This window comes from Centropristis striata, chromosome 15, assembly GCF_030273125.1.
Source record: "Centropristis striata isolate RG_2023a ecotype Rhode Island chromosome 15, C.striata_1.0, whole genome shotgun sequence".
Lineage (NCBI taxonomy): Eukaryota > Metazoa > Chordata > Actinopteri > Perciformes > Serranidae > Centropristis > Centropristis striata.
Genome location: NC_081531.1, coordinates 18,971,684 through 18,988,300, shown reverse-complemented (window position 1 = coordinate 18,988,300; position 16,617 = coordinate 18,971,684). Strand labels below are relative to the sequence as shown.

General features: G+C 38.6%; 2 protein-coding genes across 3 annotated transcripts in view; both read left to right on the top strand.

Moving 5' to 3' along the window:
* Positions 1–16,617, top strand: part of sgcd (sarcoglycan, delta (dystrophin-associated glycoprotein)) — a 327,671-nt gene that overhangs the window by 58,969 nt on the left and 252,085 nt on the right. The gene's annotated exons all lie outside the window — the stretch shown is intronic.
* LOC131987179 (uncharacterized) lies at positions 8,138–13,379 on the top strand. The gene is made up of 5 exons (XM_059352360.1): positions 8,138–8,473; positions 8,715–8,773; positions 9,045–9,178; positions 9,336–9,463; positions 9,573–13,379. The coding sequence occupies exons 1-5, from the start codon at positions 8,291–8,293 to the stop codon at positions 9,888–9,890; spliced, it is 822 nt and encodes a 273-aa protein (XP_059208343.1). The 5' UTR covers positions 8,138–8,290; the 3' UTR covers positions 9,891–13,379.

Below are 16,617 nucleotides of genomic sequence, written 5' to 3'. Positions count from 1 at the left end.
TACCTTTTTTATACTTAATGTGTGCTCCTCTATGTTATTCATTGTTCTAGTCCCTTTGCTGCAGACACACAAGTTGTTAAGGTGCAGAGAAATGATGCCTCATTTTGCAAGGTTCAGAGTTGTGTTTTTGCTGTGTCATTGTTCATGTTACGTGTTGTTCACATTGAACAGGGGGCTGAAAGGTGGTTAGAAATAGTGGAGTCATTCCATTATCTCTTATTTGTCCAATATTTACCTATCTGAATGATGACAAATGGTACTTTGTATTCACACGGCAGCAGATAAACATTATCTTAATCCATTACTTACTGCAGATCGGGTGATTTTTCGAAGCTGAGTTCCAGCAGAAAAATATACAAGGAGTTTTTTTATTATTAAGGCTTTCTTGCTCTCAGATATGCTCGCATTCCACAGAAGATAAGATAACCATAGAAAAAATGGTAAAAAAAAAAAAAGAAGAAAAAAATAGCAATTGGGATTTCAACACAAAATCTTGAAGTTCTCTGAAGTTGAAGTGCAGATCATGCAAAAGGAAAAAAAAAGTTCAGTGAAGAAAACCTTTGATTTTGTGATTACATTTTCCCAAATTACTGAATGCTGATTACCTCATTTGAACTTAAAACTCCAGCACTATCAGGCTTTTTCCACCCAAGACAAATCCCATTTCAAATCTCATCTGTTATGATACATATGAAGTCTTGCTGCTTATGTGTCTTTTATTTTTTATGGTTTTGACAGCACTTTGGCCTTTATAATTATAAATGACTTACACTTCACTTGGAAAATATAGCTAAAGAGAAACTGCCCTCTTTAGAGAAACAACAGTCAGCATCTTTCTTTTGCTCACGCACTTAAAACAACCTATCCGTTTCTGTCAAGTGACTCTCTTAGGGTTATCAAAGTAATTGTGAATATTGTCAATAATAGATGGACAAAGTTATCCTCTATTGTCTGGAACAGTTGGTGATGAAAGTTGAGAGACATCAAGTCCTTCAATGTGTGTTATTGTCTTTATCTTCTGTTTCTGCTGATGCCTACCATTCTCATTACAGTTACTGTAAATATTTAAGATTTTTGCTATTATTTTTTTTGATGATTTCAGCTGCTGGATGCCTCTCATTTTAATGGGGATCCATTTCTGTATATGGGAATTTTGTTTAGCAATGCAACTTAGGGGTATAAATAACAGGTTTCATCACGATATGATATTAGATCAATTCATTGGACAACAATACAATATTGCTGATATCACAAAATCTGCTGCAGTATGACTTCGGTTCGATTCAGGGGCCAGCGATCTATATGAGACAATATCATATGTCCATTTAACACAACCATGTTACATTTATATCAACTCAAAAATATGATTTTATCATTTTTATTATTAAGTGCAACAATGCATTTAAGTGCAGATGTTTTTATGGGTTAACTTAAAGAGTTAGTGATGATTTTTCAATTATGAACATAGACCGTTCAAAAAATTCTGTCTGTGTGCTCAGTTTACTTCTCAAAACAGGGAGATTGTCAAAATATAAGCATATATTAAAGACGGCGATATGCATCGATGTTTGGACATTGCATCGTTACACCGAATGCAATGTTTTTTTCTAACTGCCAAGATAAGAAAATCAGTGTTGTGTGGAAATCACATTTGGGGCGCCTAGTCTCCTTGTAGAATCAAGTATTGTTCTGTTCCCAGCTTAAGCTGCAAAAAACCCTGTTTTTTTATGCTGTCACATTGACAAAACATCTGAGGGAGTAGCTTGTGTTTCATGGTCCATAGTTGGTGTCACGTCTTGTACCAACAGTCAACACAAAGTGGTTTTCTTTTAACCACAGTGGTGATTCTTCACTGTGGGTCTCTAGATTTTACTGTACTGGGTCAAAGAATGAGGCTAAATCAGATCGAGCTCGAGCAAACACATTCTCAGAGCTCGTGCCGTCATTCAGACTTTGCCAGTTTTTATACATTTTGTTGGCACCATTGAATTATTCACAGAAGTTTGCTCCTTTACTGTTTGTAGCCTCAAGGCATGACGTTGATACTTTGAGACTTCTCATGACTTCCTGTTACATCATTAAATTTAGTGCTTATGCTGGCTGACATACAAATAGCTAATAGTGTCTGAATATTTTAGAGGATTTTGTCGGTGGAGTGATTGGGCAAAAATGCATGTGCTTAGTTTTTTTTTTAACAACCCTCTCAAAACTTAGTGTTTGTGAAGCTGCATATTTGTCATGCGGGGAAATAAATAAGCAATGACGAAGCAGATTTTTTTTCACTATATTTTGACCATATTTTAGGTCTCTGTTCCAGATTGTTTTCCCCTCCGTAGCCAAGCATTTTTTCATCCAGTCTGCAAAGAGGCATAATGAATAATTTAATCCCCATAGGTCTGTCTCATGGGGAGAAAATATATTTAGTATCTGATGGATATTAATGTTAATAGCGCTTAGCGTATTTGAATCCAATACAGTTGGTGACAATGCAATCTCCCTCAAATTTATTACACACATATGCACCACACAAATATGCACTGTTGTTTTGCAGCCTGAAATCAGCGGCTTGCTCATTCGGTAATCTTCAGCATATTGGTTTGTGACAAATGGCTCATTCAGACTCAAAAGAATGGATGGAATGGAAAACATTTGTAAACGGCAAGTAGCATTCTTCAACATTTATTACCGAGACATTAATCTTGATCCATGTTAGCAGAAATACTGTGTGTGATCCTTATGAAGTTGTTGAAGTTCCAGCATAACACCTATGAATCTGAATGATGTGGGGCTAAGGTTGTTAGGAACTGTCTATGGTTCTTTTGATAACCACATCAAGTTTGTAATGTTCAGATACATTTTTGACTGTATCAGGGGACGTACTGACTCATACAACTCTATGGTATTGTTGTAAGCCGTAAAAATGTTGTGTTTTATTCACAATACACTGTGTATATGAGCATTGCTGTTACTTATCACCCAAAACATTTAATGCAACAAATGAAATATATGCACACTGAGGGAATGAGACATTATTTTCATGTATTTTAAAGCAATGTGAAAAAATACACTTGATCCATACAATGCAATGCCAATATTAACTGTTACTAAATATTTCATTTGTTTAATACAAAATCTCAATGATATAAGGGGATCACCACAACAGCCCGACGAATGGTTTTAGTTAATTAAGAGCAAAATACTTTAATTGAACACATTACACATAAAGCTCCATTAGATTTACTTATACACAGTAAATTTGCCAGTGTTAAAAATGCAGTGTCAAAGTATTTTAATTCTTACGGAGTTCTTCCAACAATGGACAGAGTAAAATTGAACCAGAAAACTTCCAGTGTTGGTGAAAATAATCGGAGTTAACAGAGGTTTTACTCTGTCAGTGTCATTGACTCTCTCAGAGTTAATTCAACACCTATTAGAACAAGATTCAGTGTTAATAATCTGAAAAGCCCCGCCCATCAACTTGACCGGTCAAACGGAGAATTTGGACTCTGGCGTCGACATCTTCCTCGCATCGAAATACTGTGGTAAGTTTTTCTAGATAAACTATTGCCATTGTTTTTGTTCTTCATTCAAGTAGAATCTGTATAAGAATAAAGGGACGTCGTCATTCACCACACTAGTCAATGTAAGGTACGTGTCTTCAAATACCGAATTTCAAGTGGCTAACGTTAGCTCGGTCGCGGTTAGCTTAAATGTAGCAGCCACATGGCTGACCACGCAACACCAAACTGAACAAAAAAGACACGAGGTAACGTTAATGTCAGCGAGGACGGGCTGTCATGGTGTGTTATGTGTCATGCTTGCACATTTATTTCAGTAAAATTACGACAAAAATTCGCGCAGTCATATTTATTATTTATATTTGAGCCGTAGCAAATTGCTTTAGCGTCACGTCACAATTTGGTCGAGCATACCGGGACATGTCGCGGACATGCGGACATGCTCATTGGACCCGCTGGTTCACCGGCAGACTGAGAGCAATGCACCGAGTCGACCCCCGTTAACGGGAGCCGGAACCGAGCCGCGGCTCCAAGATACTCAGTCAGCTGCTGTAGACAGACATATACAAAGTAGACATAGACATATAAAGAGTGGACGCCGCATTGGCTGCTGAGGCGCAAGAAATACGGTCGCCATCTCCGACCGGTCACTCGCTCCACTCAGTGTAATCTGTTTGGCGATGAAGTGTCAGCGCATCATAACGCTGAAACTGATTTTCACGGGGTTTTTTCTGCAAACGTCATGTAGGCATGATACCGGACACATGATTCGTTGTATTTTAATATTCATAGTAGGCTTAACTAGGGTGACCAATCGTCCTCTTTTGCCCGGACATGTCCACTTTTTACGTTCTGTCCGGGGCGTCCGGCCGGGTTTTATAAATTCACGAAAATGTCCGGTGTTCACTGTTTTTCATAGGACCAGTACACGTGCACGTAAATTGACCGGCGCTTTGCATACAATTCTGCGAGACGTAATTACCAAGAGGCTGCCTTGTGGGCCGGTCAGCGCCGCGCGCGCGCGCGCACACACACACACACACACACACACACAGAGACAGAGAGCAGAGCAGACAGAGGGCAGATCGAACAGCGGAGCAGCATTGCACGGGAAATGCCGAAGCGTAAGTGCAGCTTCACAGATGAACTGCAAAAAAAAATTCCGACGTACCTTCCCGGTTGGGACCAGGTCGGGACAGGTGGGAGGCGGAGTGCACCGTGTGCAAAGCTGGCACATATGTCTCAGTGTCTAATAAAGGTGCTGGAGATCTCAAAGCTCACATGGACACCGAAAAACATAAAAAAGCTGTGCGAGGTGTGAGTTGGTCAAGGTGCAATGTCATTTCATACTGTGAAACACCACAACAGCTATTATTTATCTTATTGCAGTTATTAAGAGATATATTGTTGAAGCTAGATTTTCTAACAGAAGAGTTCATATTTAGAACATTATTTCATATTATTTATTCAGTTATTTGAAAAGAGTCTGCGAGAGCTATTATTTTGTTACAAGTTTTTACAGATTGCATTTTATTTTATTACAGAAGTTAATTTTGCACGGTGGCGGTTCTAGACCAATTTTACTGTGGGGGCCAATGAGGGGCCAGTGTTTAATCAGAGGGGCACATTAGCACATGAAAGAATGGCAAAGATGATATTTAAGCATTCAAAATCTTTGAATGTCTTGAAAAAGACACAAAATGACAAAAAAAATACACAAAATAACTAAAACAGACACAAAAAAGAAACATAAATGACACCAATGACAAAAAAAGACACAAAATGACAAAAAAAGACACAAAATAACTAAAAATGACACAACAACAGACACAAAATTACCAAAAAAAGACACAAATGTCCAAAAAAGACACAAAATGACTTACAAAGACATGTAAAGACATGAAAAGGATTCAAAAATGGACAAAATAGCCCCATAAGACTCCATAGAGTTAAACTATTATACAATGTACACATTCTGGGTTTCTTTTGTGTACCATGAGATATTGTTTGAACAAAAAAAAGGTTAGAATTGTTTCATTGTTCATTGTTATAAATTGATCATTTTATTATTAATTTGACACAGGGGCCACAGCAGGGGCCAAAGGCTTCTTTACAGGGGCAGTGGCCCCTGTAGACCCCTGTGTAGAACCGCCACTGATTTTGCACCATTGAAGCATAATAAAGCATGTTCATCAACCTCAGAGAAGCCTGTCTGAATTTGTGTCTCGAGGCCGTGCCGATTGTCCTCTTTTTTGGAAATCAAAATATGGTCACCCTAGCTTAACAGTAATAGAATATTCTGGTATGTGATATATGTTATGTATGATAGGTATTTTGCAAAAGACACATGATATATAATATAATACACAATGAATATTAAAATACGTTGAATCTTGTGTCTGGTATCATGCCTACATGTATGACATTTGCAGAAAAAATCTCGTAAAAATAAGTTTTGAATTCATTGAGTAATTATTGATTAAATGCGCTGACACTTCATTGCGCCTGCCAGACAGATTACACTGAGTGGAGCGGGTGACCAGTCCAAGATGGCGGCCCCACGTCTCGTCAGCGCCAATAGGCAGCAGCAGTCGATGCAGCGTCTACTCTTTATATGTGTTTGTCTGTAGCTGCTGTTAGCTGTTAGTCGTTAGCCAGAGCAGCAGCGCCACAAGGCTGGTTTAAGCTGCTGCTGCTTTCACACGGTGCGCACTCCGTTCTGTTCAGACACATGTTTTCACTCTGGTCCAAACAGTAGATGAGTGACACGTTTCCATGACAACAAGTTTTCTGGGGGTAAACTATTTTAAAACAGTTAGGCTTTGTTACAAATACATCTTTCATGGGTTTTTCTCTGAGAATATGAGGTTTACTTAAGGTGCATAATTTTTTCTTCTTTTTTCTTTCAGACTGTTCTGTAATGTACTGTGGTGCTCTGGTGGTAAGTAATAAGTTGATGTACTTGATAGAAAATTGAATTGTGTTTGTGATTTTTAAAGCTGAAATAGGCAATTTTCAGGTTGTCATCTTGTACTGGTGTGGATCATAATGTTGATTTCAGTTTGCTGTCTTTGCAGATACCATCATGTTGATCAAAACCAGAATCTACCATAGTCAGAAATATGTCAAGATAAAAGAGCCAAGCCTTGAGGAATTCTTAAATTCTGGTAAGTCGTACCCAGAATGGCACTGTCAGTTACACACCTTTGGTAAAACTAAGCGTGTTGGTGTGTTCATATTTTTTTTTTTTTATTGAAAATAATTGTTGCTAAATAATTGCTTTTGGCAAGCTACCCTATTGGAATGTTAAGGGGTTAGCAATTAAGATCTGAGTTTTGTGGTTGGTTTAGGTGGTAAGTTGTTCAGTTGTACACCACTGAAAGATTCAATGCCTCGCAGCATCAGGGCATGTTGGCTCCTCAGACCATGCTACAAATGCATTGATGTGTTTTTGGAGAATGGCCTTGGCTAATCATGAGCATTTTGTAGTGATTGAAATCTTGTTTTGTTTTTTTGGTCATAGCTTTCTTGAAGTTCTCAGTTCCGCCAGTCAATGGTGTCAAGGTTTTTGATGAAACAGGAACTGAGGTGGATGCAGAGGTCTTCTCTGACATAGCGCAGCAGCCCAATACTGGCATACTAACCATCAAGTTTGATGACGGTATAGTTGCTCACTATAATTCATGGAATGGAATGATGAACTCAACTTTTTTTATTGTTAAAGAATAAAACAAATTTGTATTATTCTGTCCTGTCTCTTTCTCCTGAACTACAGATTTGAAGGAAACTTTGTCCAGCAGTTCCCAAGAAGCAAATTCCAGTGTACTGTCTACTGGTAGCAGTGATGACACAGTCATCCTCGAAATCGTGTCCTGCAACTCAGATGACACAATCATACTGGAGGAGAGTGACAGTCCACCCAGAAAGCGACAGAGGGCAAATGAAGAGGCCAAACGTGTAAGTTGGTGTAGGAAATCTTTTTTGCAATTCATTACTCTGGGAGTTACCATGTTTTGTTAGATTTTTGAGTGTATGTATTGTCAGTTGTGAAAGGCTTGTCCACTTCACAGGTGGTTGAATTGGCGCTAACAAGGAGACCTGGGGGCGACCGTATCATCAAAGAGTACAACCGCACTAAAAGTCTGACCGACTCCTCACGCCGACAAATGGTCAACATACTTGTGGCTGATATGACAGAAGCACATGGGTAATTTGGTTGTGTCTGCGAGAACTTTTTTGTGCTGAAAACATTTATGTTGTTCTTGTTATTGGCTTTGCTGTGAAATCATTGGAAGTATGTCTTTTAATAGTATTGAGTTTACTCTTGTCAGGACGGCCCCGCCACGGAATGTGAGAGAGATGTACGCTCAAGGCATAGTTCAGCTCTTTCCGTACTTGATGGATCCCTACTCGAAAAATGGATATGTAAGCCTTTTAAAGAGTTTGCAGACTGAGAGCAAATTATTGTGTGCATGTGCTAATAAAATTGTTTAGAGACCTGATTTTGAAAATGATGCATTTATATTTCCACACCAATGATCCAGTTTTACATTAATATAACTTCCTAATTTCAACTATCTTGCTTTTCTGGAACTAATAAAGTTTTTGTATTTTTGAAGGAACATTTCTATGATGGTGAAAGTGGCAGTGGCTATCTGGCATGGCGGCTCAAAACTATACAGAGGAGAAGTGCTTCATCAGAAAGCAGAGGATCATCACGTCAGCTGACTGGAGGACCAGCAGCCAGAAGAGAGGCTTCCTTAAGTCCTGAGATGACCTTAAGTGAAGAGCAATGCAAGGAGGCCATGGCCTTAATGAGATACTGTACTGACGAGGCTACTATCAAGCAGAAGATGAAAATGACATTTCAACATCGTCGCAGTATGGTCCTCGATGGAGAGAAATCCTCAGATGTCTTGACTGAATTTCCCCGCTTCAAAGATGTCAAAGGCCTGGTAATTGAATTTTTGCATTAAAACATGTAATTGTCCTTTCAGTATGAATTACTGTTAACAGCAACATTTCTCTCTCTCAATCTCTTGAATTGAATAAATACACTTTTAAACTGTTTGCACATCCATACATTTAGGTGTATACATACATACTGTATCTGCTCAACTGCTAAATATAAAACGTAATATTTTTCCAGTCAGTCCCAATTAATAAAGCTTTTGGTATTTCATTTTTCTGTTGCAGATTGAGCAAGATTTCATCCTGCAGTTTGGAGAAGATGTAGCTGCAAGATTTATGGAAAGGTTAGTCACAACAGTAGTGGTTTGAGCTGAGGGTTTATGATGAGGTCTTCCAAATGGCCATTGTTTTCATTCTGTGTCACATCTACACTTGCCTTACAGTGGGGAATTCTGGGATTTGGCATTGCCATGTTAGTATGCCAATGGCAAAATGGTTCCTTGATATTTTTGGCACTTAGTTTTTATTCTTGTACATTAACTTGGATTTTCTCTGTTTCTCACTATCTATGGGTGTTTGAATGTTTTGATCATAAATAACCTTTTCTCTATCTAGGTGGCCAACAATATTCAAGCAAAAAGTCATTCAGCAGTGTAAGGCTCTCCCTTCTACAAGTGACCTTGAAGAGCTTATCCATTGTGCTGAAGCTACACTGGATGAAGAGGAAATTGATGACACTCTTGCCCTTGGTAGTGTGGTTTATCTTTTTTAGGGGGTTGATTTCTTTTCCTGTTTTATTTTCTCATCTTTTTTTGGTCCAGCTGTAATTCAAAATAATGATGTTTTTAAATTATAACATGGTATGCAACAATTTATGAAACATTTTGCTGTTATTTCCAAATACAGGCTGGGACAGTGATCTTTCATCCATTATCCTCCTCCTCCACCTGATACCTCCTTCAGCCCAAGGCCGGAAAAGACCAGGCAAGGTGTCAGCAGCCCAAGCTGAGAAACATCTTGTCGTGTTCAAGAAGGTTTGTGTTATTGCTTATGAGTATTATCTTTACAGATGGCAATAAGAGATTGGGACTGTTTTAATCTGTGAGTTTCAACTTTTGATTTTGACTTATTCTTTATCCTCAGAGTGGAACGAGTATTCAAGAACATGTTGATGCAATCAAATGCACCACTCAGCCATATCTTCTTGCTGTTGGGATGAAGAGGAGCACCATCCATGAGTTCTTCATCATTCTGGACAAGCAGGTCATACCGTGCAAGTCATCCAGTACCCTCGGAGCTTTTGACGAACTCTTTAAAGCACACTTTGTATTTGGTACCATGTACAACCAGATGCTCCACAACATGTACACCTTCATTCAGACAACCATTTACAACATAGATATTGGTCAAGTCCAGGAGAGCCCACGTGTTGCTGAGGTTAGGGCCAGGCTGCTGCACTAGTTAATAGATGACTCAGGGTCAGCAACATATTTGTCACTTTTCACTAAAAGCTATTGTACCTGTATTTTGAGTGATTTTCCCATGTCACTCAGCCTTAATTGATATCATGGGCCTGATTTGTTTTGTTTGCCACTGTCATTTTGTGGGAACCAATGCCCTTGTGAGGCATTTGCGGTTGATTCATGGTTTATATCCAGGTAAATCACTTCGCCTAAAATGTGCTCAGGGAGGATGTTGTCGTGTTCTTAGTACCTTTTCAGGTTTCAGGAAACATTTAAACTGTAAACATGCTGAGAACATTGAGAGTGAAGCTGAAACTGATAACATTGTAGACAGTTATGATGCTGCAGATGATACTCAGCCACAACATTTTGAAGGAGCGGCCAGTAGCTCTAATGTCCTGCCAGCACCCAACATCAGTACTCGTGATATGTGTGCATCTGCTATTGCGCAGCTTCAGGTTGCTGGTGTAGGCCAGTCCACTTTAAACAATTTTGTATCATCCATGGAAGAAGTAATAATGGAGGTACAGAGTCAAACTAAAGATGCAGCTTTGAAATGTTTATCTTCTCAGGATACAGATGTGAAAGCTAAAATTGAACAAACTTTTAAAACACTTGAAAACCCTTTTACTGCATTGAACACTGAATCAAAACGTAATGCATATTTTAAACAAAAATGGAAAACTGTTGAACCTGTTGAAAAAGTACTTGGTGTCAGATTTGAAAATAGAAGAAACAGAAGCACCGGAACTTATGATCAAGTAGTTGTAACTGACAAATTTGCCTATGTTCCAATTCTAGAAACATTACAGTCTATTCTCAGAAATCCAAACGTCAGTGATATGTTGTCAAGCCACACTCCCAAGGACGGTGTGTATTTTGACATAAATGATGGGTTGCATGTGAAGAGACATCCTCTTTTTTCTCAAAAAAAGAACGCATTGCAAATTCAGCTATTTTTTGATGAGTTCGAGACTACAAATCCATTAGGCTCCAAAAAGGGTATACATAAATTGGGGGGTATATATTTTACGCTGAGAAATTTTCCGCCAAAGTTAAATTCATGTTTAATCAACATACATTTGTGTGCACTCTTTCATGCCCAGGACATTAAAACCTATGGTTTTGACACCATCCTTGAGCCAATCATAAATGACTTGAAAGTGCTTGAAACTGATGGGATCAAAGTTCCCTTGTTCAAAGATGCAGTTCATGGCAGTATTGTGCAGGTTACCGGCGATAATCTCGGTATACATGGACTGTTTGGGTTTGTGGAATCGTTCAGTGCCCGGAATTGCTGTCGTTTTTGTATCATTGAGAAGAGTGAATTTCAAACTGTGTTCTGTGAAGAGGACCAAAGTGTGATATTACGGACTAAAGACATGCTTGCTGAACATTGTCATACTATACAAACAAATCCACAGCTACCTCATGTATATGGTGTGAAGCGTTCATGTTTGTTAAACAATCTGCAATATTTCAACACAGCTGATAATTTTTCCGTAGACCTCATGCATGACATTTTAGAGGGTGTTGCACAGTTAGAAGTGAAACTCGTATTGGAGTATTTACAGGAAAACTTCTTAACTGCTAAAGAACTGGCCAGTAGAATAGAGTCATTCAACTATGGGTACACTGAGAGGAGAAATCGCCCCCCTGCAGTCAAGTTATTTGATGGAAGCAACGATTTGGGCCTGAACGCCATTCAGTCCTGGTGTTTACTGCGAAACATGCCGTTGATATTTGGTGATCTAGTGCAGAGAGACAATGAGTACTGGCATCTGTTAATGTTGTTGCTGCAGATAGTAAATATTGTTTTTTCTCCCATCCTAACAACTGGTATGACCATCTTTCTGAAGCACATCATTATTGACCATCATCAGCTTTTTAAACGCCTCTTTCCTACTAGAAATCTCTTGCCTAAGCATCATTTCATGATTCACTATCCTCGCTGTATAAGAAATATAGGACCACTCCTGCACATGTGGTGTATGCGTTTTGAGGCAAAGCATAACTTTTTCAAAACTCAACTCAAAAGTTTCAAAAATATCACAAAGACGTTGGCCAGAAAACACCAGAAATACATGTCCTTGCATTGGGAATCTTTCAGCCTGAGCAGAGTAACTATTGGTCCAGGAAAAATGTTACAGATTGCAGATTTGCAAGAAGGTCCTGAAATTGCTGCCAAACTAAATGTAGACACATGCGCCAATGTTCTTTTGGTGAAATGGGTAAAGCATTATGGTTCTGAATATCGCCCTGGTTTAGTAGTGTGTCTTGAGATTAATGAGGAGTTGCCAGTATTTTGCAAGATCAGCACTATTGTTGTGAAAGATGAGCAAGTTGTATTTATTGGCTCCGGTGTGGAAACTATTTGTTTTGACGAACATTTCCATGCATTTAAAGTTTTGTACAAGCCATCCCAGGCACCTAAGGTGTTCAGTGTTCAAGAGTTGCTCTATTTTAAACCAATGGATGTTCAAATGGCATATGGTTCAACAGATGTTTCCCTGTATGTAGTACCATATTGCCATATGATGCAGCCTTAACCAGAGTTTTTGGTTTTGACTGTGTATTCCCTCTCACTGAAAATCATTGACTCGTCATTGTTTCCTGAGGGTGGATTGTTTTATTAAAGCAAAAGTCATTTTTTGTTATTCAATTTTGGATACATTTCTGTCGTCTGATAGATTCCAACCAAGATCTTTGCCACTAATAGTGAAGGTTTTTGTAAAGGAGCGTTTTGCAGACCTCCATTTGTCTGTATTTGTTGTGAAAAACATCTGTACACATACACTGTACTCACATATTTCATTGACCTATTTGAAAGATTTTGGTTTGACTTGGTTGATTGTTTCCAAGTGATGGCAAAGTTTGCTCTTGGTTTAACACTGCTGAAATTATTCAATGTGTAGTGTTATAAATGCACTTTAAAGACATTTTCATGGCTGTGAGAAATGTCAATACAGTATTATGCAGTTTAACATGTACCAAGAGATTTTCTCCAGCGTTCAACTGAACATATGTTTTTATAATGGAGACTGTGATAAGGTTTGAGCTTTTAAATGTTTACTTTTAATGCCAATATTTCATGTTTACTTGGAATAAATATGTATTAAGGCATGGATACAATTGTGTGTTTTTTCCCCATGCAAGTTTTGTGTCATATCACTGGGACTGCACAAGTAGATCATATGTAACACTGGTAGGAGTTGGTTAAAAATCAACACTCGTTGGAGTAATTTCATAATCAACATAGTGTAAAATAGGTTTAACACTGGAAAAGTTATTTCTTAACACTTAACTCTTTAGTGTTAAATGTGAATAACACTATGGGTGTTACTTCTTACATAGTGTAAAAATTGTTTGACACTTCATAGTGTGGTGTAGTGTAAAATATTAACTCTTACCAGAGTAAAATTGACTCTGGAAATTTAACTCTGTGTTCAGTGTACATTTTACACTCTGTAGATAGGGACCATATGTTCACTGAGATAGTGTTAAAAATAACTCTTTAAGTGTTATATGTACACTGGTGATTTTACTGTGTACACTGTTGCCCATGAAGTTGGAATGATTTTGTTTTCAGATACAATTCTGTTAATTGTGGTTTCAGTTTTGAGAAGATATACACTTTATCAGTCATGAATAAATCACATTGTCACAATCATTTCATGGAAAGAGGTAAAAAATATTTTATTCCAATGTTATGAGCATGTACATAGGTGCTAAAAGACATTTAATTAACATTTAATGACCTACTGCATTTCCAGTCAAAACAAAAATAATGTGGTATGGAATTACTCACCATACATTATGGTTATATAATAAGTTTAAACTAACGGTGGCCTCCCAAAGTTGCAGCTTGATTGATATCTGATTGTGTACTTGTTATTTCTTCCAGTAAATGTCAATTTCTTATATGTTTACTGCAAAAATCTGTGGTCTGGTATAGACTATGGAATTAGAACAACATGTTGGTGTCAATTTCATTGTACTAAAGTAGACCCAGCCCAATATTTGCACCGAGGCCATGCTCTCTACGCTTATATCCATATGCCGTATGATTAAGCTGATCATGCGTGACTAACACAGCACCAATATCTGTGCTAATACATTGCAAAAACCCAGGGGTGTCCAATCGTGCTCTTGCTTGGTTGAAAAGAAAACCTGCAGCCACATGGTTCTTTCATGGATCAATTGGACACCCCCGTCATAACCCCTGCAATCATTAAAAAAGGTCAAATGAACTAAGTGTGGTGTGAGGCAAACACAAGTGTCCTGTCTTTCCTCTGCATAACACTACGCAAGCTAATCTGCAAACAGAGGGGAAAACCCCAACATTAGTATGTTGGTAGACTATGTTAATTTTGCAAACATTAGAGTAGAAGTTTGTGGACCAAGTTGTCCCTATGTAGCTTTAATTTTTAATACAATGACAGAACCTAAGAGAGACAGCAGAGACACAGTTTTTGTGATTGTAAGGCCCTGTCTTACTTTCAAACTTTTCAGCGCCATGGACAGCGACAGTCATCCATTTGCAGGCTCTCAGGAGCTGGTTTTGCAAGATGACAACAACAAAAAAAAAAAACAAGATTAAAAGTCCTTCTTAACTTCTAGATTGATCGTTCTTGAGGCATTTGGGTCTGGCTTTAAGCCCTTTACATATGCCAGTGCCACAGGAACAGATGAATTTGTTCTTGATCTTGAGGTTGCTAGAACAAGAAAAAAGTTGTCTCTGGCCAGGACATTTCATACTTCATGAGAAACTCCACTGCAGAGGTCCTCATGGGGCCCTCCCACTGCAGCACACGTCAAAATCCAATTCAAATTTTGGACCAATTGCAGAATAGTCCTTGGACACCACACAAGAACAAACTTCTGTCCAGACGATGTGTCAAGAACAGAGAAATGTGGGCTGCAAGAACAGAAAGACTGTGACTGTGTACAAGAATTGTCTGCTCTTTCCTTACTTAACTCTTGAGTGAAATGGATATTTGAAATAACTTCATGAAATTGTAATCCTGATCTAATCCCTTCACGCTGCCTTGGCTGTAGCTAATATTTATGACTCAACAACAGAAACAGATGATTTTCAGCATGTCCAGTCTTACATCATGGACTGTTCTTATAGCCGCATTGCTGAACTGCAAAGAATCTACTGCTATCCGGCATATTGTAACTCTGGTATTGTGTTACAATATGCTGATTTAATGAATTTTTCAGATATTCACATAGAGTGTGTAATTTTCTGTTTGGGAATAAAAATTGAAGCGAGAGAGGCTTTGGTGACACGTTGTAAAGGGGCTTTTATATGCTTTATCACAATGGGCTCACATTGAAAGTGGATTATTGCACCTGCTTGCTGCTTGTAATGGTGTGCTGTCCTGCAGGACCACAGGTACACTGGAATCCTATAAGACCAGCAGCTAAGACCCTGTTGGGACCATGACAAATCCACAGGCTTACACTGCTGCCTTTTGGAGGGATAGAAATCGCTACATCACTGCTGGAAAGAGGTTAGGCTGTGGGGGCCATCATACAGGTCTTTGCAAATGCATGCATCCTGCTGCTCTGCTGGATTACTGTTGCACACTGTCTGTCCGCAGTAGTTTCAGCACAGTGAAACATAACTCTTATATCATCTTAGAATTCATGGCAGTCTGCAGAAATTCAAGCATTCGGAATGAAAAGGGCAGCGACATGGTGCGGTTTTGTTCCACTTCAGACCAATTAGGTCACACTATGGAGGACTTGTTTGTGCCAATACTAATCAGTGGTGGTGTTCCTGGAGTTGAGCACTCTTCAAACTCACATGGACTTAAATGATTATCTGAGGGCTTCTAGATTTTTCTACATTTTGTCCAAATGGTCTCAAACCTGATGAGATTGAAGACCACTGATTATACAAGGATAAGAATCAGCCCTCAGATTTGTTCTGCGCCTTGATAGGCAACTATGGAATTTCTCTCAGTGTACACTTTGTTCCTTAGCCGTGTCAAAATGAAATAATCAGCTAGATTTTATGGCTACATTTAGTTAAATGATCAGCATCAAGTTACTATATTTCCTATTTGGTCACTGCATGCACACACATTTACCTAAACTTTTAGTACTAATTGCAACAAGATCTCAATTCCAGCCATAGCAACCCATATGAGCATTTCTCAAAACAACCTATATGACCAGTACGCTGTTCGTGGTACAGAGCAGAGTGGATAATTCTAAAAATAGCACAAACGTCATTATACATACACGTACGGTTAGTGGTTGTAAAAAAGTCTTGTTTGAAGTTGAGTTTGGGCTTAAAAACCACTGATCTAGGTTTAGGGCATTAAACGTCCCAGTAAAGCTTTATAAAAGACAGTTTAAACAGTAAATACATGTATATAAATGCCAGAAGTGAAGTAGTTACCAGGGTGACATGACTATGACATGAATTTCCCTTCGGGGATGAATAAAGTAATCTATCTATCTACTGGAAGTGACATAGTCACGTAAAAACGTGATGTACAAAATTTGAGTCACGGAAGTTCAGTGATGTTTTAATCACATTGATACTTTTGATTTCACATGGGACACAAACCCTGTTCTCCTGGGTGAAAGTTTGACATTTGTTCGACTAATCCACCACCCTTTCCACTCACCCCGAGCACAATTTTCACCATTTAATCTTGTCACTGTCAATCATAGCCTGCTAGAGAGCGGTGGAGGACTGAAACATA

Excerpts from the sequence above, each read along its gene's own strand:
- LOC131987179 (XM_059352360.1), top strand. The coding sequence starts at position 8,291 with ATGACCTTAAGTGAAGAGCAATGCAAGGAGGCCATGGCCTTAATGAGA. Across the intron at positions 8,474-8,714 it reads TCAAAGATGTCAAAGGCCTG|ATTGAGCAAGATTTCATCCT; the intron begins GTAATTGAATTT and ends TTTCTGTTGCAG. Across the intron at positions 8,774-9,044 it reads GCTGCAAGATTTATGGAAAG|GTGGCCAACAATATTCAAGC; the intron begins GTTAGTCACAAC and ends TTCTCTATCTAG.